Raw genomic sequence first — 26,827 nt, 5'->3', positions numbered from 1 at the left:
AGCACAAAAGCACTTCCGAAATCCAGGCTATCTGGTGGAAACAGCAGCCTGTTCCTAATCAGCAGTCCCTCAAGAGGGTCATAATCGAGAGCTTTCATAACTGATCTGTTTACATGATGGTTTGCTAAATGCATTGTGTGCTGTGCGTGTGTGTGTGTGTGTGTGTGTGAGAGAGAGAGAGAGAGAGAGAGAGAGAGAGAGAGTGTTCCTGGACCTGCTAACAGAAGCAAGGCTGTACGGCTTTAAAAAGGGGTTAGACAACTTAGTGGAGGGTGAGTCTGCCAATGGTTATTGGTCATGATGGTGAAATGAAAGCTTCATGTTCAGAGGGAATATACCTCCAAATGCCAGTGGCTAAGGGGTTAACGGCAACTGAGGAATTTTGCCTTCAGGCTCTGCAAGCGCATCAGGATGGTCAGTGGGACTCTTCAGAACATAAGAACCTAAGGAGAGCCCTGCTGGATCAGACCAAGGGTCCATCCAGTCCAGCATTCTGTTCACACACTGGCCAACCAGCTGTCAATGGGAGACACACAAGCAAGACATGAATGCAACAGCACCATCATGCCCATGTTCCACAGCAACTGGTGTATGTAGGCATACTGCCTCTGGTACTGGAGGTAGCACATTGCCATCAGGACTAGTAGCCATTGACAGCCTTTTCCTCCAGGAATTTGTGTAACCTTCTTCTAAAGCCATCCAAATTGGTGGCCATTACAACATGCTGTGGTAGCCAATTCCACCGTTTCACTCTGCGCTGTGTGAAGAAGTCCACCCTTTAATCTGTCCTGAATCTCCCACCAATCAGCTTCATGGGATGATCGTAGTTCTAGTATTATGAGACAGGGAGAAAAATGTCTCCCTAACCACTTCCAAGGAAGCAGAGACATCACCTTGCCGACAAAGGTCCGTCTAATCAAAGCTATGGTTTTCTCAGTAGTAATGTATGGCTGTGAGAGCTGGACTATAAGGAAGGCTGAGCGCCGAAGAATTGATGCTTTCGAACTGTGGTGCTGGAGAAGACTCTTACGAGTCCCCTGGACTGCAAGGAGGTCAAATCAGTCCATCCTAAAGGAAATCAACCCTGACTGCTCATTGGAAGGACAGATAATGAAGCTGAAGCTCCAATATTTTGGCCACCTAATGCGAAGAGAAAACTCCCTGGAAAAGACCCTGATGCTGGGAAAGACTGAAGGCAAAAGGAGAAGGGGACGGCAGAGGATGAGATGGCTAGATAGCATCATGGATGCAATGAATATGAACTTGAGCACGCTCCGGGAGAGAGCGCAGGACAGGAAGGCCTGGCGTGCTATGGTCCATGGGGTCACGAAGAGTCGGACACGACTGAACAACTGAACAACAACCACTTCCTCCACACCAAGCACTGAGAACATACCATGCGTTCTTCCTGGGCTTTTATGCACAAATGTATTTCCTGTATGGATTGCATATTTTTACATCCAGCAGGTGCTTAGGCTGATGAGTAGGTGATGATAATGTTGTTGATGATGATGATGATATATTTGTGTGTGTGTGTGTGTGAGCATGCACGCGCACCCACTTTAGAAGCTGCAAGGCACATCACATCCATGATCTTGTAACCCTTGCAACAACTGTGTATCACAGGTAAGGGAGTCTCTCCTCTTCAGACAGTCGCCCTCCGCGAGCAGAGGGTGACAAATGTGACGAGGCAAAGTGGCGGGGTGGGAGTGCTTGATCTACTTGAATCCTTGTGTGTTTGGTCTACCTGAACACCGAATGTATTTGGGGCTAAAGTCTCATTTCAAACAGGAAATCCTTTACAGCCCTTCCTGTCTAGGAGGGCCCTATGGTCAGTCTGGGTGTGTGGGGCCAATTCAGAAGCTGGGAATTGTTCACTAGGAAGATCCTCTGAGCCGTTGTTCTGGGAGTTCGCCACAGCTGAATGCCGAGTTCAAGGTTCTCCCAGTAAGGATGCATGGATTTTGTTAAATTAATTCTGTCGCATTTCACGGCTTGTCAGACATCTTTCCTCCCTTCCTTTTTTTTAGGGATGTGCGAGAATTTCGTTCCACTTGTGCAAGTGCACATTAGCACTAATGCACCGTGCTGCAAGTGCATTGCAGCAGTGCTAATGTGCAGTTGTGCTGATGCACACTAACGGTAGCACAAATTTGTGCAAGTCTCACCCCAAAGTTTAAAAACCGGTCTACAAGTCTAGGGCATCTGTGCAACTCGGAAAAATCTGGTCTGCTGAGGAATCCGCAGTCCAGGTTCATAGAAATCAGAACTCATGTGAATCTGTTGCTGTTTTCTCTGGCATCCCCCATTCCCAGGTCTAGTTCCATGCTCCCTGTCCCCAGAACAGGAGGGCAAATTTCATTAGGAAAAGAAAAAATCCAGGGAATGAGAGTTAACATACACAACCAACAGCATCGTCTCTATGCTAATTCCCCCTCCCCCTTGGCTGCTTTTCGCATGCACACAAATATTAAAGGATTGGGTGATCCAATCACGTATCTCTAACATCTCAACCCATTTGCTTGCCAGCCCCAGCTAGCACAACGCAAAGGAAGTGAAGTATATGATTATTTATGTATGTATGTATTATTTTGTTTATTACATTTCTAATCCACCCAATAACTAATGCTCTTGGGGGCGGGGGGGATTGCAAACAGTTAAAAAACTAAAATGCCATAGAACACTTCAAAATATAAAATGCAATACAAAGATCAAAAAGAATAAAGTACAATATAATGCAAAACAATAAACAGCCCAGGAATCGATCAAACAGCCATAATGACCTAGAATAAGGTCTCTAAGGCCTGGGAGAAAAAAGAGGTCTTTGCCTGGCACTGAAAAGATAACAATGCAGGCGCCAGGCAAACCCCCTCGGGGAGTTCATTCTGCAAGTGTGGTGCCACCACTGAGAAGGCCCTCTCTCTTGTAAGCACTTGCCTTGCTTCCTTTGGTGGGGGAACCAGGAGGAGTGCCTCTGAAGATGATCTAAGGCTCTGTGCAGGTACATGGAAGAGGAGACATGGCTTTACGTACTCTGGTCCCAAGCCATTTAGGGCTTTAAAGGTCAACACCAACCCTTTGAATTGGGCTCAGAAATGGACTGGAAGCCAGAGAGCTGACAAAGCACTGGCATCACGTGGTTGAATGGCCTGTCCCAGTTAGTAACCGAGCAGCTCTGTCTTAAACCAACTGAAGTATCTGAACAGGGTTCATTATGAAATAATGTCTGGGGGGAAAGTCAATGAGGTGAAAGACAGGGGGCGGAGGGAGGCCCACAACTTTTCAAAAACCTGTTTGCGTTTGATTGACTGCTGTAAGAATAGAGGTCAAGCGTCCAATGATATTACACATGCAGAAAGAGAGAGAGACATTCCACTTAAAAGGATTTTCTTGTGAAATGATGCATGAGGTCACAGATCGTATAAGGAATTAATTCCCTACAAGCTGCTGAACACTATGCATTTAAATTCACACGCGTGCACGTGCGCTCACACACATACATACATACATACACACACACACACATATATATATATATACACATACATATATATATATATGGCTATTCTCTTTGTAGAAGTCGATCTTGGAGACAAGGGAGAAATTTGTTCAGTTTTGCATTTTCATGCAAACTTACCTAATTTTTCACGTTCAAACCACTATACAAATGAAAACTCAGCTATACTTCCAAATTTGCATTTCTCTGAATTTTGCAACTAACTTCTCCAGTTTAAGAAAAAGTGTACAATATATATGTTAGGGAAGTCATGGCCAAAAATGCATTATATTAGGAAAATGGCTTTATATTATGCAGAGATGCATTATATTAGGTTTCCGTGGACCTGTAAACTATTCTTTTTTTTACTTGGGGGGAGGGATTTGCATAGATTTGTACTTCCACTAGTGTGCATTAGCACAAGTTCACATTAGCTCTAATGTGCACTTGTGCCAATGTACATTAGTGATAATGTGCATTTGCAAAAGTGGAACAGAATTCTCATACATCCCCCCTAACGTCTTCTGCCCCGCCTTCTCCAGATTAGATGTTACATGTAAAAACGAGTATATTGGGCAAAAATGCATGTATGAGGTAAAATGTGCACAAAAATGCTTACAATTTTTTGTGCAAACTGAAATCAAACGATTCTCAAAATTTGGGATGATCCAAACTTTAGGGATGCTGTGGCATCTGGCTCTGGGTCAAGGCCCAGTGAGAAATTGCCAGATCAGCACCCTAGATGCCAGTCCATGGATCCCTGCACTTGCCGACTCAGCAGACACCGAGTGGGGCAAGCATGGGGATACCTGATCCCATGTGAGCCACAAGATGACGGCTTGGACTTTTTTGTAAAGACCAATTTTATGCAAATAGTACCCATAAAGTGACCATTTACACAAGATTGCAGGCGTAAAGGCCCATTTATGCCAGTAATCTTATATAAATGGCCACTTTACATCCACCGTTTGCATAAAATCAGCCTTTCCAAAAAAAGGTTAACCTCCATTTTTATGCAAAATGGCAGCTTGGCAAGGGATCAGACAGTTGCATGCCACTCACCTGGCGATCACGGACTGCAGGCAATTTGCCATGTGCAGCAAGCAGGGGCAGGTGGCCACTGGGGTTCCAGCAAGCTGCGTGCAATGCAGAATGCAATAAGTTTGCCTATCCCTAAACTTAACGTTAGAAAAATGGGAAACTGAGAAAAACTGAAATGGGCAGATCCGTCCACCCATACATGATCAGCAGTGACATGCTCACACATGACAGTTGCCACATAGCTGTCCCAGATTCAGTCCCCAGCATCTCCAGTCAAAACGATCAGATACCACACAATGGGAAAATAAACTTTCTCTTCCTCAGACCCTAAAAAGCCACTGCAATTCAGAGTATACAGTTCTGGGCTTGATGGACACATAGTCTGATGTGGTATATCACATCAGCAACAGAAACAAAGGAGTTCGGATTTCTATAAATCCGACCTGCAGATCCCGCAGCAGACAGGCTTTTCCCGAGTTGCACTGATTCCGCAGACTTGAGGACCATTTTTTAAAAAACCTTCCAGAGTTTTACGCAAATTTAGAAAAATACATAAACTAAAAACAAAATAAAACTATCAGCTGAAAATGTGCATTTCCCCCATAGGCTAAAGCATGAAAATGTGTACTTTGGAGGGATTTGCACATGGGGGGGGGGGATTTGTGTGATTTCATGAGTGTAAATGTGTGCAAATGTGAATTTGTGCAAATTTGGGGAATTGGAACAAATCCGGTTCCGTCAACGAGCAGACGGTGGAATCAAAGGCACCTAACAATCTGCGAAACGCAGGTGGAACAGATTTTACGAAATCCATACATCCCTAATAGCAGCTTCCTATGTTCCTCCGAAGAATGCACAGGTCTTGTATGAAGCTTCAGTCTCCCCCAGAGAGATTTTACAGAACCATGCCATCCAACATCCTGTCTCTCTGGAACTCTGGCTTTTTGCACGACTGGATGCATGGCTTGTGCTCTCCCCCACTGCACTCAAGTGTTTTCTGAAATGCTGCACCCCACTAGGTCAGAGTTTGGATCCCTGTCATTAGTGCAGGGACCTTTTCCTTCATCCAAGCACATGCACACCACAACAGCTATGTTCATCTATCCATAATTCATAGCTGTGCCTTGTCACTGTGCTTTTTGTTAGGCATGTGACAGGCAGCTCCTAACCTCTTCTGCGCTGCCTTCTCCAGATTGTAAATACATGCACAAACCAGTGTGTGTGCATGTGTGTGAGAGTGAAAGGGAGGGTGGGAGGGAGGGCGGGAGGGGGAGAGAGAGAGAGATTCGCCTATAGAACTTTTTGAGAAGTTAATCAGTTTAAGAGACAAAGTGCAGGAAAGGGAGAGTAAAAACTAAATTTGGAACGTATATAAAGCTGTCTTACATGACTTGTTAAGTCACTGGTCCTCCCAGATCAGTACGGTCTACCTTAATGCGTCCAAAATCCTCATCCAGATACCTCCCCTTGATTTTGACAGTCAGAGTTACTTGGGGTTGGATCCAGATTTAAGGTAGATTAGGGAAGTATGAGAATGCCATTTTTGTTGGCAAAACATGTGAGCATGCCCTGTTCGAAGCTCTGAATGCAAGCGAGATCATGCATTGCTGAAAATATTCACAAAATTGTTGAACACGTGTGCATGTTCATCTCTTTCCTGATTCCTGGTTCAATTTGCACAAATTTCCAAATTTGTGCAAATTCCTCAGTATACTGAATCAGCCCCGCTTTAGTCTATACAGGAAATTTGTGGAAATTTGGCAGTTTGCACTAATATGGGAAGATTTGCATAAATCTCCCATTTGATCACTGCTTGTTTTGCAAACGTTTCCCATTTTCGAACAGTGCTTGAACACAAGGCAAGCCTTGAGACGATGTCCAGAGAATTCTAGGGATGTCAGAGAATTTCTCCACGAATCTCGGGGAGGCCGAATGCCAGCGCATTCGGCCCCCTGAAATTGGTGGAGAAATGGTCTGCCCCCCACCCCCCCCGGGATGGGACTTACCTTGCTCAAATGTCCCTGGCGGCGGCGGCTCCGGCGGCGGTTCGGCGGCGGTTCGGCGGCAGTGGCAGTGGCTGGTCTTCCGACTGGCTGCCGCCGCCACCATTTCCAAGTAAAAAAGAAACAAAAAACAAGCAAACGTGATAGGCTAAAGATTTACGTAGCCTATCACAGCTAGATTTTTAAAAAACACCATGATAGGCTACGTAAATGTTTACGTAGCCTATCGTGACTGACTTTGAAAAAAAAAAAAGCGCATACGCAAATGGCGGCGCCCATGGGCACCGCCATTTGCGTTCCTTATTTTGGCATGTGTAGCCTATGTAAACATTTACGTAGACTGTGGTGAAAATAAGGGCAACGCAAATAGCATTGCCCTTATTTTCGCCGTAGTCTACGTAAATGTTTACGTAGACTACACGTGCCAAAATAAGGAACGCAAATGGCGGTGCCCATTGCCGCCTCCATTTGCATACGCGCTTTTTCTTTTTTTTAAGTCAGCCGTGATAGGCTACGTAAACATTTACGTAGCCTATCACGGCTGACTGCAAGGACGCAAACAGTGGCGGCTATGGCTGCCGCCATTTGCGTCCCAGCAGGAGATGACATTTCACGGCCGGAGGGATGGGGCGCCTCCCCCCCCGGCCAGAATTTTGGCGGGGAGGGATGGGGTGCCTCCCCCCTGGCCAGAATTTTGGCGGGGAGGGACGGGGCGCCTCCCCCTCCCGGCCAGAATTTTGGGGGGAGGGACGGAGCGCCTCCCCCTCCCGGCCAGAATTTTGGGGGGAGGGACGGAGCGCCTCCCCCCCACCACGAAGCAAGCTTCGGGATCAGGTAAGTAACTTTCATCCATCCCTAGAGAATTCTGGGGATCTTAAACATAGCTCAGTAGCCTTAAGCTGAATCAACTGTGTTGGAGGAAATGGAATTCCCCACCCCTCTTTCCCTCATCAGGTCTTCCAGCCTTCTGAAAATGCTAAACAGAGAATCACGAGTCCCTGCTGAATGGGGTGAACTATGGCAGGGGGAGGGATCCCCAAAAATTAGACAGAGGGGCATTCTGTGAGTGGAGCCCTTCCCTTCATGGAAGGTCACTTTCTCTCATGGAAGGCAGTTCCTGGATCCAACCCATGGTCTTGCTTTTGAAGTAGTATTAGAAATACTATGTTGCTCCATTTTTAAAAATTATTTCTGAATCTTGTACTGTACATGCTCTTATTTTCTTCATGTCTTCACACACACACACAAACACACACACACACTACATTACCAATGTGTACGATTGAGCATTGATCAAGCACTGCAAAAAGCATCTGTTCTGCGATTGTAGGAGGGGATGCACAAATCAGTCTATTTCTGGTCCCTGTCAGTTTCACATGTATTCAGTCATAAGTCTGCTCCATCCAATTTCCACATCAGTCTACTGCCTTTAAAAACAAAATGCCCACAGATGAAAATTCACATTTATTTCTGTGCGTAATTTCCCCAAATATATGCACTTTGGGGGGGAGGTGCCATTTTTTAATTAGAACTGCCTCGCAAATTTTGGAGGAGTACACAGTCCAAAAGATAACTGTGTGCCAATCTGCTTGCTTGCTTGCTTGCTTGCTTGCTTATTTATTTATTATCTGAAGTATTTTTATGCTGTTCCTCAGCCAAAAAGTCTCCCAGCCTTACCTATATTTAACTGAACAAGACAGCTCCTCCTTGCAGGCGTACAATCTAAAAAAGACACAATACACAAGGGAAACGGAATGGAGAGGGAAGAGGGGGGATTTTTCTTTTCAGCATGGCTGGTGGAAAGGCTCTTTCTTCTTCCCCTCTCATCTCTTTCTGTACAGCCTACTTGGAAACTACTCTTTTTTAACACAGCCAAAATGGCAGCCTTGGTCTTTGGCATCACATTGTTGACAACTCTTCAGTCACCATGATCATCTTCATAATATTTCTGTCTAGTATTATTACTCCAGGAAGTGCAATCTTGCTTTAAAAAATGCAGACCAAATAAAATTCTTCCTCCAACCGTAGTTTGTAGGTTTGCCTCAAGACTCTTTTCCTGTGCTGTTTCACAATCCACGTGTGCTTATCATTCATGCTACTGGGCCAGGTTTAAGGTTCAAGTACTAGTCTACAAAGCTCTAAACAACTTGGGACCCGGATACCTGAGAGAGCACTTTCTCCTTACCAACTTGGTCAGTGAGGTCATCAGAGGGCATGCTCCAGATGGTTCCACATGGTCCTATGGCTTGATTGGAGTCCACCAAGAGAAGAGCCTTCGATGTGGTGGCCCCCCCTTCTTTGGAACTCCCTGCCTCTGGATGTCAGGCAGGCACCAACACTGTGTTACTTCCAGCGCCTTCTGAAAACAGCATTGTTCCAGGCGGCATTCCTTAACCAGCCATGTTTTTTTTTAATTGGTATTCTGTTTTTAAAAGTATAACTTTAATATGATGTTTTAATCTTTTTATCTCTTTTTACTATTTTACCTTTTCTGTTCACTGCCCCGAAATCTGTTTTAGATATGAAGCGGTATACAAATATTGTAAATAAATAAATGAATAAATAAATAAATGTGCAGGTACTTTATTTATTTATTCATTTATTTATTATTACATTTCTATACCGCCCAATAGCTGAAACTCTCTGGACAGTTCACAACAATACTTAATCATAACAGCCCCCATAGCCACACCCCCAAGGACAGTCCACCAATTCAGGCAACTGTGTTGATCCATCTCAACAAACCAGTTCTGATAGTTTTCATCTCCACCAGGAGCAGGTCTTTAAAAACATAAGAACATAAGAACAGCCATGCTGGATCAGACCAAGGGATCCATCTGATCAAGCATTCTGTTCACACAGCTGTCAACTGGGAATCCACAAGCAGGACATCGGTGCAACAGCACCCCCCCCATCCATGTTCCCCAGCAACTGGTGTACATAGACTTACTGCCTCTGATACTGGAGGTAGCACATAGCCATCAAGCCTGGTAACCATTGATAGCCTTCTCCTCCAGGAATCTGTCCAACCCCCTTTTTTAAAGCCATCCAAATAGGTGGCCATCACTACATCCTGTGGTAACGAATACCATAGTTTAACTATGCACTGTGTGAAGAAGCCCTTCCTTTTATCTGTCCTGAACCTCCCACCATTCAGCTTCATGAGATGACCCCTTTGTGTTCTAGTATTTTGAGAGCGGGAGAAAAATGTCTCCCTGTCCACCTTCTCCACACCATGCATAATTTTGTAGACCTCTATCATCTCTCCCATTGCTATCCTTTTTTCCAAGCTAAACAATCCCAGCTATCGTAACCTTCCCTCATAGGGACTCCAGTCAGGCCATAGGTCCATGTGGAACCATCAGGAGCATGCCTTTTGATGACCTCAGTGACTGGGCAGGTTGATAGGGGAAAAGGTGCTCTCTCAGGTATTCTGATCCCAAGTTGCTTGCCACCGATAACATATTTTTTTAAGACACAGGAAAGGGTTATGGCTCAGTGGTAGAGCACATGCTTTGCATGCAAAAGGTCCCAGGTTCGATCCCTGCCATCTCCAGGTAGAACTACAAAAGAATCCTGCCTGAAACCCTGGAGAGCTGCTGCCTGTCAGTGTGGACAATACTGGGCTAGATGTCAGATCATGAGGATGTCAGATAAGCCCAGAGGAAGCAGAGAATTCTGAGTGGGGTGGCGGATTATGTCAGCATCGCTGCTCATAAAAAGGTGCTGGGGCTGCGTCCCTGTGGGTCCTCCTGACTCCATTGCACCACTGAACCATGGGAGAATAAAAGAACAGAAATAGGAAATCTTCTCCTCTCTAAGCCAGTAGATAATCTGGGACCACTGATCCTGGGACTCCTACATCAGAGGTGCAGAGCCTCTTTCAGCCTGAAGGCCAAATGTCATTTCCAAGAAGGACTCGGGGGCTGCATTCCAGTGTTGGGTGGGGCTGAAGGCAATGAGGCCCAAAGGGAAAAGGAGAGGGGCCAAAAGTACCAGTGTATTTGAGCTTAAAGATCTCCTAACTGAGCCTTAGGAGAGATAACTCAACCATTTAGAATGGGGTGAAAGTGTGGAACAGCCAGGAAACCACCAAACGACTGGTGATCGGGGGAGGGGTGGGGACAGGGAAGAGGGAGTGTCTAGCAGAAGGGGTGGGGCCAGGGGAAAGGGTGGGGCCAGTCAAAGGGGGTGGGGCCAGGGGAGGGAGAAGGGGAAGGGGTGGGGCCAGGAGAAGAGGGTGCAGTCAGGAGAGGGAGCAGGGAAGGGGTGGGGCCAGGGGAAGTGGGTGGGGTAAGGGAAGCAGGAAGGGCCGTGGAAGGGGTGGGGCCAGGGAAGAGGGAGGGCCTGTGGAAGGGGAAAGGGTGGAGCCAGTGGGAAAGGGAAGGGGAGGGGCCAGTCAAAGGGTGGGGCCAGGGGAAGAGGGTCGGGTCAGGGGAGGGAGCAGGAAGAGGTGGGGCCAGGGGGAGGGGTGGGGTCATCTTGAGAACCCCAGAGGGCCAAATTGGAACTCCAGATAGTCTGGATGTGGCCCCTGGGACTGACCTCCTGCACCCCTGCTCTGTGTGCAAAGCATGTAGCTCTGATCTTTCCCTTCTGCATTGCCCTGCCAAACTCACAGATACCCCCCAAGTGCCATTTGAAAGATGAATCTACCCGTCGACCCCGCTCCCCGCCCCCTTCCAGATCTCCTGTATCTGAAATGCCTTTGGATGCCGCATGATGCCCTCTGTATCCCAAAAGCAAGGGATGTCAGCACATCTGTTTGAAAACCTATTGCAACATAGTGGTCCGTGAAGGGTCTGGCAAAGGAGTGGTGTCCTAATGATTTAATGGCTTTGTTGGGCTGTTGCCTTCATCTGCATCTGGGAACTGAGCAGGGGTCTCAGAGCGGCACATTGGCAGCTGAAAAGGACGCTCAGTGGGGCTATCTGCAAAACTCCTGCCAAACATCTCTGGCCAGGATGCTCCTGATTGCACATTGCCAAAGGGTCTTCCCCACCCACTGAGCGCTGCATTTCTTTCTTCCACAGTAGCCCACAGCACAGTCTGCTGATTTAAAACCCAAGAGGGTGTTTGTGTGTTTAGTTTGAGATACACTCAAAAAACATAAGTGAGGTACAATATTTTATCAGCAGCTTAAAAGTATATCCAAGTGTGAAGTGGCAAGGTGTGAAATACATGACGCCTTCAGGTCTGTGGGCATGACTTTACCCAGAAATGGAACATAGGAAGCTGAAACCAGCGTAGACAATTGGTTTACCAAACTCAGTACTAAGCCAGGAATGGGGTACCTACAGCCCTTGGGCTACATGCAGTCTTTGGCCTAATTTCATGTAGCCCACAGAGCTGGGGAGGGAGGGTGAAAGAAAGAGGGTGGATGGGGTGGCAGAGAGAGAGAAAGGATGCAGTAGCAGAGAAAGCAAGAGGGGGGTGGATGATGTGGCATAGAGAGAGGGAGAGAGGATGGGGTAGCAGAGAAAGAGAGAGAGGGTGGATGAGTGGCGGAGAGAGAGGGAGAGAGGATGGGGTAGCAGAGAAAGAGAGAGAGGGTGGATGGGGTGGCAGAGACAGGGGGGATGGTGTAGCAAAGAAAGCAAGAGAGAGAGGGGGTGAATGGGGTGGCAGAGAGAGAGGGAGAGAGGATGGGGTAGCAGAGAAAGAGAGAGAAGGTGGATGGGGTAGGAGGGGGAGAGAGAGAGAGAGAGAGAAAGAGAGAGCTTGCTCTATAAACTTACAATGTTCCAAAACCTGCCCATTCCAGGCTCTAGCGCCACCCACCACTACCATGTGCCCCCCAACAGATTACCCCTGAGAAAATGCAGCCCTTGACAGGAAAATATAAAGGCTCCCCAACCCTAGCCTACACTGACTGGCAGCAGCTCTCCGAGGTTTCGGGCAGGTCTCTTTTGCAGACTTACCTGGAGATGCCAGGGATTGAACCTGGGCCCTTCTGCCTGCAATCATGTTTTCTAGTGAGAGGTGAGATATATCCACCTACCCACTGCAAGTTGGATCTTCTAGAGACCCTGGGGAAGGAGCTCAACCTGGAGCCCAACAACTCAAGGAAGTCATGCTTACAACAGTATGGTAACCAGGCATCCCCCGAAAGGCAAAACCAGGTTCAACAGAGGGGCACTAATTCTGAAGGAACATGGGAAAGAAAATAGGAATTGTCCCTGTCAGTGGGGATGCCTGGCGCATCTGTGTAAAGTGGGCTCATGCCACAATTAATTTGTTACAGTGCCACTAGACTCTGTTGTTGTTTTTCCCCGCAACGGACTAGCATAACCCTCCCTCTGGAATATATCAACACTAATACTTCTAAAAAGCTCTGGAGATTCTATGCAATGATGCCAACCAGTCAACGAATTTCGAACACAGATTTACTTTTCAGCATTCAGGGCAGGTTTTTCTCTCTTGGGGTAGGATGGGAGGAAATGCAGGCATGTAAATTATGCCGCTGCAGTTTCTGATGTTTCGATAAGATTTAGTCCTGATCTGCATTTAAACAGAAAAGTAGAAAATGTCATAAAATTCAGATAAGTGCAAGAGCATGCATATTCCGGTGGCAGGAATATTAAATATACCAGCATAATGGAACAGAAGGCCTGGCTGGTAATGGATTGTGAAAAAAAGAGTTCAGGGTTTTAATAGATCATTCCTTCAGATCATCACCACCACAAAGTGGGAGTTAATAAATTATTTGACGGGAGTATTTGCTCCTATATTTTAACTAGCAGTAATGAACACTTTGTGTCATCTCACCTAAATTGGGGGGTGAAACACTGCAGGGACGTCTGATTTACAATCTTCCTTCCAGATTGATGGCCAGGGCAGGAGGTCATAAATAAGGTGATGTCAAGAAGGGAAGAGTTGGAAGCGCCCTTGTCAGAGATGCAGTTTGAGTTAGGTTGTCATAGTGCTGTAGGTGACTTCCATTCCAGCAATCATGGAAATGGGAGTCTTGGAGGGGGAAGGCCAGAAGTGAGATGGGGCAGGGATGTAGACTCCATGGATAACCCAAGGCGGAAGCTGGGAGACTGCTTACTGGGAAAGGTGGTTTCAAACATATTACTCCAGTGCTGATTGTCAGTCAATTTCCAGGCCTGATTCAAAGAGTTTGTTCTGACCAGTAAAGTCCTAAACAGTTTCAACAGTCTACCTGAAAGAGTGCCTTCTCCTGTATGTTCCGGCCAATTGCTAAGATCATCTTCGGAGGCTCTTCTCTGGATGCCGTCACCCACAATGGTGTGACAGGTGGATATCAGGGACAGAGCCTTCTCTGTAATGGTCCCCTGTCTGTGGAATGCCCTTCCCATGGAGATCCATCTGGCATCTCCACTGTATATATTTAGATATCAGGTTAAGACCTCTTTGAGCAGGCATTTGAGGCAGGATCCTATGTGTGTTCAGACAGAAAAAAGTACTACAACTCCCAGCATGCTGGGAATTGTAGGATTTTTTTCTGTCTAAACATGCATAGGATTGCACCCTTCATCTTTAATCTGCTGCTCTGATTTCTTAACTTTACTGCTGACTCTTTAATATGTTTAATATTGTAATATTTGATATTTTCATTGTTTTATTTATTGTTGTGGTTGTTCTTCAATTGTTGTTTTGGGGGTTGTAATTGTAAACCACCCTGAGGACGTCTGCCAGCTGGGTGGTATATAAATTTGATGAATAAATAAAGCACAGCCATAGTGGGCTGCCTGGGAGAGTAGAGTCATGCTAAGGCTCGGGTCTTCAGGTCCCCAGGCATCATAGAGTCATATACGTTTTAGAGTTGGAAGAAACCTTAGACATCATCTAGTCCAACACCCTGCTCAGTGCAAGAATCTCACAACTCCAGCTTCTCTGCCAGGTGGCCACTGTTTAATCCAGCAAGGAAAAGCCCATTGCCTCCTGAGGCAGTCTGTTCCACTGTCAAACAGCTCTTACCATTAAGAAGCTTCTCCTAACATTGAGCTGAAATCGGCTTCCTGGACATTTCCCCCCAGTGGTTCTAGTTCTAGTGGTTCTAGGCCCCTGGAGCAACAGAGAACAAGTCTGCTCCATCTTCAGCCCTTCAGATGTTTCAAGACATTTATCATGTCTACCCTTAATCTTTTCTTCTCCAGGCAAAACATACCCTACTCTTTCAGTTCATAGAATCATAGAATTGTGGAACAGTAGGGTTGGAAGGGGCCTATGAGACCACTGAGTCCAACCTCCTGCTCAATACAGGAATCCAAGTCCCTGACAGATGGCTGTCCAGCTTCATCTCGAATGCCTCCAGTGTCGGAGAGCCCATTACCTCCCTAGGTAATGGGTTCCATTGTCATATTGCTCTAGCAGTCAGGAAGTTTTTCCTGATGTTCAGCCGGAATCTGGCTTCCTGTAACTTGAGCCCATTATTCCTTGTCCTGCATGCTTCATAGGACTTGATTTCCTCCACCTGTCACCATCCTCTTGACCTAAAGCTGTAGCCTCCTTCTCTGAGACCTCACACAAAGGGTTACAATCTCAGGAGAAGGGTCTGGAAAACACAGGCTGTTTTCTTCTGGAACCATCCTTATGCCTCTCCGCCTTTCCAGATAGGAGCTTCATAAACCACTGCAGTTTGAGCTGTTGCTATTGGCTCCACTCCCTTCTCCATCAGGCTGCATCCTCTCCTTCCACTCACTGCCCAACCCTGGCAGACATCACTAGACTCTGCAGCTGTTCTGTCTCTACCTCCTGAGCTCCTAGGTGCCACATCTTGTCTTAGGGTCTGAACCTCAGAACATCTAGTACAGGGATGGGCAGAAGGTAGATCTCCAGATGTTTTGGATATCAACTCTGAGAAGCCTCTGCCAGCATGGCCAATGGTCAGGAATGCTAGGTGCTGAAGCCCAAAGCATCTGGAGATCTTCTTCTGCCCACCCCTGGTCCACTAAGCCTAGGTAGGATGATGGGACAATGCTCATCATTCCTTCCCCTTGCTCCTTTGAGTGGCATACCCCAAGGAGTGTAAACATGCAGTTCTGCATGCTCCTGGCTTAAGTCCCAGTTGATAGGGATGTCATGGAAGTCCAGGAAGGGGGTGGAGCCCAGTGGACATCCTCCCACTCGGCCCCCTGGATTCCAGTGTGGCTGCTGTAAAACAGGCAAACTCCATGTTAGGCATAATTAGAAAAGGAATTGAGAATAAAACTGCCAATATCATACTGCCTTTATGCAAGTCTATGGTGCGACCACAGTTACTGTGGTCCAGTTCTGGTCACCATGCTTGAAAAAAAAGATATTGTAGAGCTGGAAAAGGTGAAGAAAAGGGCAACTCAAACGATCAAGGGGCTGGAGCATCTCCCCTATGAGAGAAGGTGACAACAGCTGGGATTGTTTAGCTTGGAAAAAAGGAGGGTCAGGGGAGACAGGATGGAGGTGTACAAAATTGTGCCTGGTGTGGAGGAAGTGGATAGGGAGACATTTTTCTCCCTCTCTCAAAATACTAGAACCCAGTGGGGTCATCCCATGAAGCTGATTGGTGGGAGATTCAGGACAGATCAAAGGAAGGGCTTCTTCACACAGCGCAGAGTTAATCTATGGAATTTGCTACTACGGGATGTAGTGATGGCCTCCAAATGGGATGGCATTAAAAGGGGGTTAGACAAATTCCTGGAAGAAAAGGCTATAAGTGGCTACTAGTCTTGATGGCTATGTGCTACCTCCAGTATCAGAGGCAGTGAGCCTATGCATGCCAGTTGCTGGGGAACATGGGCGGGACAATGCTGTTGCACTCATGCCCTGCTTGTGGGTTTCCCATGGGCAGCTGGTTGGCCATTGTGTAAACAGAGTGCTGGACTAGAGGGACCCTTGGTCTGATCCAGCAGGTCTCTTCTTATGTCCTTATGTTCTTATGACCCCCGTGCTTGGCCAACTCAGTGCATGCCGAGTTCAGCAAGCTCAGAGATCCCTGCTTACCTGCAAGCCACTATTCTGTGGTAAACCATGGGTAAGCTTTTTACGTAATTTTGCACAAAATAGTGGCCATTTTGCACAAAATAGTGGCCATAAGTGGCACCATTAACACAAAATTGCAGGTGTCAACAGTCTAATGGCTATTTATGTGAAAGGATTACCCATGGTTTTCCACAAAATAGCGGCTTGTGGGTAAGCTGGATGCTGGGCCTCACTCGTCGGGTGCCTGTGGACCATCCAGCAAGCAGCATGTGATGCAACAGTGGGTGAGTTCAGCCATCCCTGCCAGTTGATCCTGACAGATTATATCTGAAGGGTGTCTCAAGATTTCATAGCATTGTTGGTCCCACCAAGCAAGAAACCCAAGGCATAGGATGCCTTAATTCATTTCTTTGCTGTGCTTTTTTAAACCAACCAATAACCAAATTTCTCTGGACGGTGTACAATACATCAAAAACAAGGTGCAAACATTAAAACAAAAATTTACAATTTTAAAATGCAGAATTGTATGTTCCTCCCCTTTCATGCTTGTGTTTAGCATGCAGAATGCAAGCTTTTGCATCCCACAGGTCTCTTACCTTTGGCTGGATGTAAAAAAAAAGAAAAGACTCTATGCAAGGAGGTGCAATCTGGCTATTTGTGCTCCAGTCCCAAGATGGATGGAAAACGTTGCCACCAGACAGTTAAGGCCCATTTCCGCATTCTTTGGCCTCACCCAGTGAGAAGCAGGTTTCCTGATTTCACTGACAGAGTTAATAACTGATTTTATTTTTATATAACTGATTTTATTTTTATCGCCCCCCCCCAACTGCCTCTCCTTTTGTTTCCAGGTCTCTGACAGATGTGACTATGTCTTCGTGAATGGGAAGGAAATGAAAGGCAAAATGAACGTCCCCATTCATTTCACATACCAGCATCTGAGTGCCCCGCTGGAGATGACTGTGTGGGTGCCCCGCCTCCCTCTCCAGATTGAGGTCTCCGACACAGAGTTAAACCAGATCAAGGGCTGGCGGATCCCCATCATCTCGAATAAGAGGTGCGCTTCCTTGGAGGTTCTTCCATCTGGTCTCGGTGCTTGCCAAACAATTGGCAGGTCACAATATCGAATAAGAGGTGCGCTTATAAGAGGTGCACAATATCTTGAATAAGAGGTGCGCGTATAAGAGGTGCACAATATCTTGAATAAGAGGTGCACGTATAAGAGGTGCACAATATCTTGAATAAGAGGGGCGCTTATAAGAGGTGCACAATATCTTGAATAAGAGGTGCGCGTATAAGAGGTGCACAATATCTTGAATAAGAGGGGCGCTTATAAGAGGTGCACAATATCTTGAATAAGAGGTGCGCGTATAAGAGGTGAACAATATCTTGAATAAGAGGGGCGCTTATAAGAGGTGCACAATATCTTGAATAAGAGGTGCGCGTATAAGAGGTGCACAATATCTTGAATAAGAGGGGCGCTTATAAGAGGTGCACAATATCTTGAATAAGAGGTGCGCGTATAAGAGGTGAACAATATCTTGAATAAGAGGTGTGCGTATAAGAGGTGCACAACATCTTGAATAAGAGGGGCGCTTATAAGAGGTGCATAATATCTTGAATAAGAGGGGTGCTTATAAGAGGTGCACAATATCTTGAATAAGAGGTGCGCTTATAAGAGGTGCACAATATCTTGAATAAGAGGTGCACTTATAAGAGGTGCACAATATCTTGAATAAAAGGTGTGCTTCATTGGAGGTTCTTCCATCTGGTCTCGGCACTTGCCAAACAATCGGTATTTATGTGCCACCTTTAAGGGCTATACAGCCCCCTCAAGGCTATTTACATACTAAAATCATCATAACATGACTTATACCAAGTCATATTATTTGTCTGTCGTCTACATCGGGGGGCAGAATCTTTGGCCCAAGGGCCAGATCCACTTAGGGTCCCAATCCGGCCCTCTGGTGTTCCCCAGATAGCCATGCCCCCATCCTCCCCCCACCGTCAATTGTTTGGTGTTTTCCCAGCTTCACTGCTGTTTTTCCCCCATTCGAAAATGTCCTAGCCTGTCAGGGATCCTTGATGAGAAGATCAGTAATGGTGGAAAAACGACCCTGGAAAACAGCTTGCTTACATCATTTTTAGTTTCCCCCTGCAATGAGCACCCCAAGAGTGTTGGGTACATGCTAAGGCTTTGTAATATCTGAGCTTTAAGCTCAAATACATTAGTATTTTTGGTATTTTGGCCATGCCTCTTTTGCCTTTGACCCTGCCCACCACTGGAATGCAGCCCCCAAGACCCTATCCAAAATGGAATTTGGCCCTTGGGCTGGAAGAGGTGCTGCAAGCCTGGTCTACACTGATGGGCAGTTGGTCTTCTGGGTTTCAGGCAGATGTTTTCCACAGTTCTCCGTGGAGATTCTTAGGATTGAACCTGAGACCTTCTGCATGTATTTTTTCCCCTCAACCTTCTTGTGAATCTGGTGGGTTGCTGTAGGAAACTGATTGCTGAACTAGATGGATCCTGGGTCTGACCAGGAAGGCATATCTTCATATGGCTCTAGTCCTCATGAATGATTCAGAAAGAAATGTGAGTGGGACTGCACTTGCAGAAGCTTTAGGAGCCAGGGCCAAATCCAGTGCCTGGAGGAGTATCAGCTGGTGACCTGTTGCCAACTAGTTGGTGACCTGTTGCCAATCAGCTGGTGACCTGCTACCAACCTCCACAGGAGAACCTGTGAAGATACAGGAGAGGGTTGTGGTGGCCATGGCAATGGACTCTGACTAAACTCCACTTTTAGGCATGGGAGGGAAACTGGTCCATGACCCTCCATCCCCACTTCGGAGTGGCTCACTTGCAAAACCAGGTTTGAGGTGCTCCTTCTCTCTGCTGCCTCTCTTGTGCATCTGTCTGAACATCTGCACAGTTTCCTCCCTCTAGATGCAATCCGGTAGATGGTCCTTAAAGAGACACTTCTATTTTGTAAGGCACGTTGGGGTGGAATTGTACCTGGAGGGCTCAATGGAGAGTGACCATCGCTCAGTGAGAGAGCGCTTGCTTTGGTCCCAGGTTCAACCCTTGGCACCTCCATTATTCTTATTTTTTAAAGGGTCAGGTACCAGGTGATGGGAGAAACCTCTTTACCTTAGGCCAGGGAAGGAGAACCCTTGGCCTTCATGCCAGATGTGCCGTTCCCCCAGCGTTCCCTATCGGGCCTGCAAGCTTCTTTTGCTGTTATCTTCGATCACTGATCAGAGACAAGAGGGTATATAAAGGTAGTTAACCTTTAAATGCCCTGCAAAGAATCAAGCTGTCACAAGGATTCTGAGCTGTGCATTTTGGTTAGGCAGGAGAGGTGCTACACAGAACTGAGGAGTGTGTTTTGCAGGCAGGAGACCTGCTGTACGGAACTAGGGAAGTATGAGAAATTTGTTTCCATTCTTTTTTTATCAGGATTTACCCAGTTCACACTTTCCGGACCGAACACAGACTCAGACACAATCTGCAATTGAAGTCTGCACATTTCCAATCTTACAATGTAATTCACAGACCAAAGACAATGCATTTGTCAGAATGCGTACATTTGAAAAATGCAAATGAAAAAATGTGTACTTTTGAAAACTGTGCACAAATTAGGGATGGGCGGAATCCCTACCTGCTGCTCCGGGGGGAATCCGCCTGCGGGGGAGAGGTGATCCGTTCCTCCCCCCAGAATCCTGGCCGGCCGGCTCCACTCCGTGGTGATTCTGCAGAGCCGCCAGCCAGCTCCGAAGTGCTAGCACTACGGCTGCCATTGCCATATTGCTGGCTGAGGGGGGCTATCTCCGGACACAAATGGTGTCCACTACGCCATTTGCAGCCGTAAAGGTCTTAGTTCAAGCTAAATGCAGCCATAAACAGCTGCATTTAGCTTAAACTAAAACCTTTAGGGCCGCAAATGGTGTAGTGGACGCCATTTGCATCCCTGTTTTTTCACATGATAGGCTACGTAAATATTTGCGTATTTGCATCCGGAGACAGCCCCCCTCAGCCAGCGATATGGCAATGGCAGCTGTATTGCTGGTGCTCCGGAGCCAGCCGGAAGCTCCACAGGATCGCTGCCCGCAAGGAGGATCTGGTTCCTTAGGATTCCGGAGGGAGGAGGAGGTAAGTGCTCCATTCTGCCGTGGACTCCAGACTCACTGAGGTCCATGGCGGAATTCTTCACCATCCCTAGCACAAACATGCTTTAATCAATGGGAGAGGAATGCGTACGTTTCAAAGATGTGCACCACTGATGCATGCATTTGGAAATATTCCCATGAAGATATGCATAGATTTTTGTGTGAAAGGAAAAAGAAAATGAAAATGAGCTGGAACGAGCTTTGAGTTGGAATTCGGAAAACTTCGCCGACCTTGAATTGTGCTTGTTTGCCTATTCCTATGCAGAACTGAGGTGTGCATTTTGCGGGCATGACATCGGCTTACTTGTGTGTAGACATGCAGTGCCTTGGTATTTGGGGTGCTAGTTGAAAGACCTGCTGAGTGAGTCAGTCCTGCTTACTTCTGAGTAGACTTCAGAAGCCTTCTCCTCCTGAGTAGGAAATAATCAGATTTGGTCCCACCCATTCTGCCTTTCGCCCTGCCCACAGATGAAATGTGGCCCCTGGAACATAGAATCCTAGAATAGTAGGGTTGGAAGGGGCCTATAAGGCCATGTAGTCCAACCCCTTTCTCCTTTAAAAAAAAAAAGCCTCTCTGGCTGAAAAAAAAGAATTCCCCATCCCTGCCTTAGACCCCGGAGAGCTACTGCCAGTGAGGGTGAGCAATAACAGACCAGACGGAAAAATAATTCAACCTGGTATAGAGCAGCTTCCTCCATTCTGATCAGGACCATGTTAATGTGTTCCTGTTCTCCTGACCCTTCTGCCTTGTTATCTTGACAGACCAGCTAGAGACAGTGATGATGAAGAAGAAGATGAGCGGAAGGGACGAGGCTGTACCCTCCAGTACCAGCATGCCATGGTGCGGGTCCTCACGCAGTTTGTAGCTGAGCCCTCAGATCCTGGAAGCCAGACAGCTTATCTGCTGGGCTCAGACTGGCAGGTTGACATCACCGAGCTGGTGAGTGATTTCATACAAGTAGAAGAGCCAAGGATCGCAAAGCTGCAAGATGGACAAGTGCTAGTCGGACAGGAGCTTGGGATGACAACAATTCAGGTAAGGGGAAGGGAATGCTGGAAAAGAACAAGAGAACAGTTATGAAGGTTTGAGGCCTACAGAGGCAAAGGGGGTGGGGGAGGTCAGGCTTAGAGACCTGGAGTTTTGTTTTAGGAGGGGATAACCCTGAGAGGAGTCATTTCACTTCTCCGGTTAAGTTTCAGCTTCAGTTCTCCACTTCAGTTTCATTTCTTCAGGTTTGAAGCAGTACTTTCGGTTTTGAGGGACAAGGGTATAGAAACACAGTGAGACAGCCAGTAAGAGCAGAGATAGCCAGAGCCTGAAGTGAGAGCAGAGTCTGAGGAGTGAGCAGGAAGAAGCAGCCTACAAAAGTCAAAGGACAGCTAGGGCAAAGGAACTTGCATTTTGCAAATTTTCTTTTCTTTTAAGACCGTTTGTATCACACCGCTCTATTCTGTAAATACCTTTAGTTGTGATTTGCTTGCTTTAAATTGACTAGTAAACTGTTGTGGTTAAACCCTGTGTCTGGTGTGTCAGTTACTCCACATCTACAGCCTAAACCCCATGTTACTGGGTAGGGGAAGTTTGAAAGAAGGAAGGTGGGACTCTTAAGGAGGCAAGAGATCCTTAAGGGCTTGCTCAGGGTATCCAGGATATAAGGGGAACCTTGGCAACTGCCTTTCTAAATCTGGTGCTGGCTCCAGCCTTTTGAGAGCCCTTGGGCAAGACACCCACCATTGATACAATGGCATTAGTTATCACTCTGCACCTTCTATGCTTCTTGCCCAAATGAGGATGGCAGAGGCCCATCCATAGAGCTTGTGAGAGAATGAGGCCGTAATATATTCAGGGAGGCCAGTAGGGGGGAACCTTTTCCAGGTGCATCAAAAAGGGGGGCAAAAATTGGTCTCTCAGCTTCCTGCTACCAGTCATTACAATAACAAATAGGGCCTGCCAGAAAAGGTTGCAGCATGGAGTGCTCCTGTTCAGGGTTCCAGCCAGCCAGCCAGCCAGCCATGCCCTTTTCCAGAATACTCCATTTAATTTCCTCTCCCTTGTGTCCTGTCCCTTCCTTAACAGTCAGCATTCTATAACCACTGTGCATCCTCAGTCCTCATTGGTCGGGGGGGGGTGTCAATTTTTCTTTTACTTCTGCAAACGTTAAGGTCCCCCAAGCCTGCTGATACTTCCCTGTTTTGGGGTGGTGCTGTTTTGGCTACATAAAGATCAGCACTCACAAAATGAGGTCACTATTAGGAGACAGGATGTTACATTCTCTCATGTTTGCTTTTCAGCAGTGGAATCTTTAAGTAAGATCTCAAGATGGTAAATGAAAAATCAGATGATGTCAGGGTTGTCTCTGAGCCCATAGAGTCCCAAGGCAGCTCTGATTCTGAGGAGGAGATACAATCCATGGGGGAGGAACTCTCTCAGACTTCAGAGGTGCAGCTGGAGGGGGAGCCCCACCCCCTGCTCACATCCCTGGGAGCAACAGTGACCCAGGCGTGGAAAGGGAGGGACAACTTGAGCTTTTACATGCGAGGCGCAGGCACAGGCACAAGCAGGAGATTGCAGGGGCTGAGCTTAGGTGCTCAGCCTAATTGGCTCAATGTCAACAGCTGCGCCCCGAGGCACCATGGGAGAGGGGGAGATCTTCCCCTCCCACCCCTTAATTTCAGAGAGTTGCCGCATTTTTCCCCAAATGGAGATCAACTGACGTCCTAACCCTTAGAAACCCCTAGATGGCTGTCCCTTTGTAGTTCCTCTGAGTCTCAGGCAGTTAGCATCTGTATGCTTCATTAGGTTGAATGGAATTAAAGCGTTGGAAAGCAGCCCTTTTGTCTGAGTGTTGATTCTGGCTATTGGAGGATTCAGTCGGCAACAGGGGCACCCTGACAGATATTAGCTTGTAGAGAGGCTTGATGGGGGCAGCAGGTCAGGCAGAGGTGGTGCTGTCCAGCTGCTTATTGGCTCTGTGACTGCAGCCTAACACAGTTGAGTACATTTGGCCATTGAATACTGCTGTGGGAGGGGAAAGAGGATAGAGGCTGGGGAGGCATGCAGTATCGGCATGCACAGGAGCAGCCTATCTGAGCAGTGTACACTCTGAATTTCAGCAACAGTGCCATTGATGGGCCACAACTATTGTTGATTCACCCTGCAGGGCAGGGCGAACAATAAGGAGCAGGTCACAGGCATAGAGATAACCAAGGTGAGGGAAGCAGATCATAGGAATGAGACAAAAAGTATATATCACGTTTCACGAAGAACACAATGAAAGCTGTGTTCTTTCTCTAAAAAAAAGTCCATGTTTACTACACTGTTGGGTATCTGGATATGGGGCCTGCAAAGCATTCAATAGCAGCACTTGCCCCATGCACTGAGCAAACTGTCAGTCCTAAAAAGGTAGCCTTGGGGAGGTAGGGATGGTCTGCAACCCTCCATAAAGATCTTTATTTATAGATTACAAAACTCAGCATCTCATCTTGCCTTCCAAAAGTGTCCATAAATATAAAGAATATCTCCAGGAAGGGTATTCACAGAGAAAGAGGGGGGAGGGAGGAAGAGAGAGAGAGAGGGAGAGAGAGAGAGTGGGGGGAGGGAGGGGGGAGGGGGGGAGAGAGAGAGAAGGAGGGAGACAGAGGGAGGGAGAGAGAGTGGGGGGAGGGAGGGAGAGGGAGGGAGGGAGGGAGAGAGAGAGGGAGAGAGGGGGGAGAGGGGGAGAGAGAGAGGGGGAGAGAGAGAGGGAGAGAGAGGGAGGGAGAGAGGGAGAGAGAGAGAGGGAGGGAGAGAGGGAGGGGGAGAGGGAGGGGGAGAGAGGCAGAGAGAGAGGGAAAGAGGGAGAGAGGGAGAGGGAGGGAGAGAGAGAGGGAGGGGGGAGAGAGAGGGGGAGAGAGAGAGAGAGAGAGAGGGTGGGAGGGAGGGAGGGAGAAAGAGTGAGGGAGAGATTGCTAGTCAGTCCATCCACTTGAAAGAATATATATGGCCGTCACTTGAGAAATCATCAAATCGTCAGCTGCTTTTGAAATGCCAAGATCTCCGAGAGAGATAACTCTGCCTGCATCCATCTGGTTTAACTCACTTTCTATAAGTCTTGCTTGTCTTGCTCTAAAGGGAGGCAAGAAAGAAAGGAAGAAAGAAAGGAAGGAAGGAAGGAAGGAAGGAAGGAAGGAAGGAAGGGGGAGGGGGAGGGGAGGGGAGGGGAGGGGAGGGGAGGGATCAATATAGACAGGTCACTGCCCCAGTGAGTTTACAGTCTACATTTTGACAGTAGAAGGTGAACAGCACAGGAAGAGTAGGAGGATGGGACAAGAGAGTGTAACATGGGATACATATGAGCAGCTGTGGCTACATCATACTTACATATAGGGATGCTTAAGGATTCGTTCAGTTTGTATTTTAAAGCACTTTCTGGATTAATGTGTGGATCAGGGGGTTGGACTTGATGGTCTTATAGGCCCTTTCCAACCCTACTATTCTATGATTCTATGATCCTTTGGATTTCACACTTCTCCAAATTTTGCGATGCCATTCTCAGCTCAAAAGATGTACCAACACCTGTATTGAAATGCACCTTTTAGGATAAAAACACAATTCAAAATGCATACTTTGAGAGAAGATACATTCAGAAGCATATCTTTTCTGATAAATTATATCCAAAGATATGCATTTTTAAAGAACATAGCAGATAAATGCAAAAATGAGGCAGAACAGATTTATGAATGAACATGCCCAAAACTGAGACAAACTGGAAACAGACTAATCTGTCCATCTCAACATCCATATATTCCCCAACTATTCCTTTTTACCAGGGATTTTATTATTTATTTATTTATTTATTTATTTCATTTCTATACCGCCCAATAGCCGAAGCTCTCTGGGCGGTTCACAAAAACTAAAACCAAACAACACACAATAAAACAATTTAAAATATATAGAACATTAAAACCACAATATAACAATACAACCACAATAAAACCTAGCAGCAGTACAGGAGTTTAAAATACAGATTTAAAACAGCAAAGATAAAAATTTAGAAAGCTAAAATGCCTGGGAAAATAAAAAGGTCTTCACCTGGCGCCGAAAGGAGTACAATGTAGGCGCCAGGCGAACCTCACTAGGGAGCTCATTCCAGAGCTGGGGTGCCACAACAGAAAAAGCCCTCCTCCTAGTAGCCACCCGCCTCACTTCCTTTGGCAGGAGCTCATGGAGAAGGGCCACTGATGATGATCTTAAGGTCCGGGCAGGCACATCTGGGAGGAGGCGATCCTTCAGGTAACCTGGCCCCAAGCCGTTAAGGGCTTTGAATGTTAACACCAGCACTTTGAATCGGGCCCGGAAATGGACTGGCAGCCAGTGCAGCTGGAAAAGTACTGGCGTAATATGAGCTCGCAGGCCAGTCCCTATCGCAGGGATAGTCTGTAGTTACTTTGTTGTTGTTGTTCAGTCGTTCAGTCGTGTCCGACTCTTCGTGACCCCATGGACCATAGCACGCCAGGCCTTCCTGTCCTGCGCTCTCTCCCGGAGCGTGCTCAAGTTCATATTCATTGCATCCGTCCAGGTTCCTAAACAATATTGTTCTTTACAGCATCGGATTTTCTTTTCACCACCAGACACATCCACAGCTGAGTGTCCTTTCGGGTTTGGCCCAGCCGCTTCACTCTTTCTGGCGCTACTTGGAAATACCCTCTGCTCTTCCCCAGTAGCATATTGGACACCTTCCGACCTGAGGGACTCATCTTCCGGCGTCATCTCTTTTAGCCTTGTGATACGTTCCATGGGGTTTTCTTGGCAAGAATACTGGAGTGGTTTGCCATTTCCTTCCCCAGTGGACCACATTTTGTCAGAACTCTCTGCCATGACCTGTCCGTCTTGGGTGGCCCTGCACGGCATAGCTTATGGCTTCACTGAGTTACGCAAGCCCCTTCGCCACAACAAGGCAGTGATCCATGAAGGGGCTGTAGTTACTTGGTCCTGGATAAATCACTGTCCTCAATGTTTCCCTGTTTTGTTTTTTTAGGGCTGCAACTCAATTACAATATTGTAATCAATTAATCATATGAGTAGTAGTTGACAAATCCATTAATCTATTAATAAAGTTGGCACATGGTTAAAAACAATGGGTTGGGTTCAGACTTAGTCACGCTTATAGTTCAATGGGAATTAAATTAATCATGACTAGGGATGCTGGAGAAATTAGAG

At 46.9% G+C, this 26,827-nt stretch overlaps 1 protein-coding gene across 1 annotated transcript in view; it reads left to right on the top strand.

Annotated features, from left to right (window-relative positions):
• Positions 1-26,827, top strand: part of TMEM132D (transmembrane protein 132D) — a 376,683-nt gene that overhangs the window by 331,522 nt on the left and 18,334 nt on the right. Inside the window, exons 6-7 of the mRNA XM_084819261.1 lie at positions 17,313-17,518; positions 21,391-21,664. Of these exons, the coding sequence (XP_084675387.1) occupies positions 17,313-17,518; positions 21,391-21,664 (480 nt within the window). The remainder of the gene's footprint in view (positions 1-17,312; positions 17,519-21,390; positions 21,665-26,827) is intronic.

The sequence above is a fragment of the Heloderma suspectum genome, chromosome 13 (assembly GCF_057233095.1).
Source record: "Heloderma suspectum isolate Gila_16-S chromosome 13, 16-S_ref, whole genome shotgun sequence".
In the NCBI taxonomy this organism is placed as follows: Eukaryota; Metazoa; Chordata; class Lepidosauria; order Squamata; family Helodermatidae; genus Heloderma; species Heloderma suspectum.
This window is presented reverse-complemented; position numbering and strand designations above follow the sequence as displayed.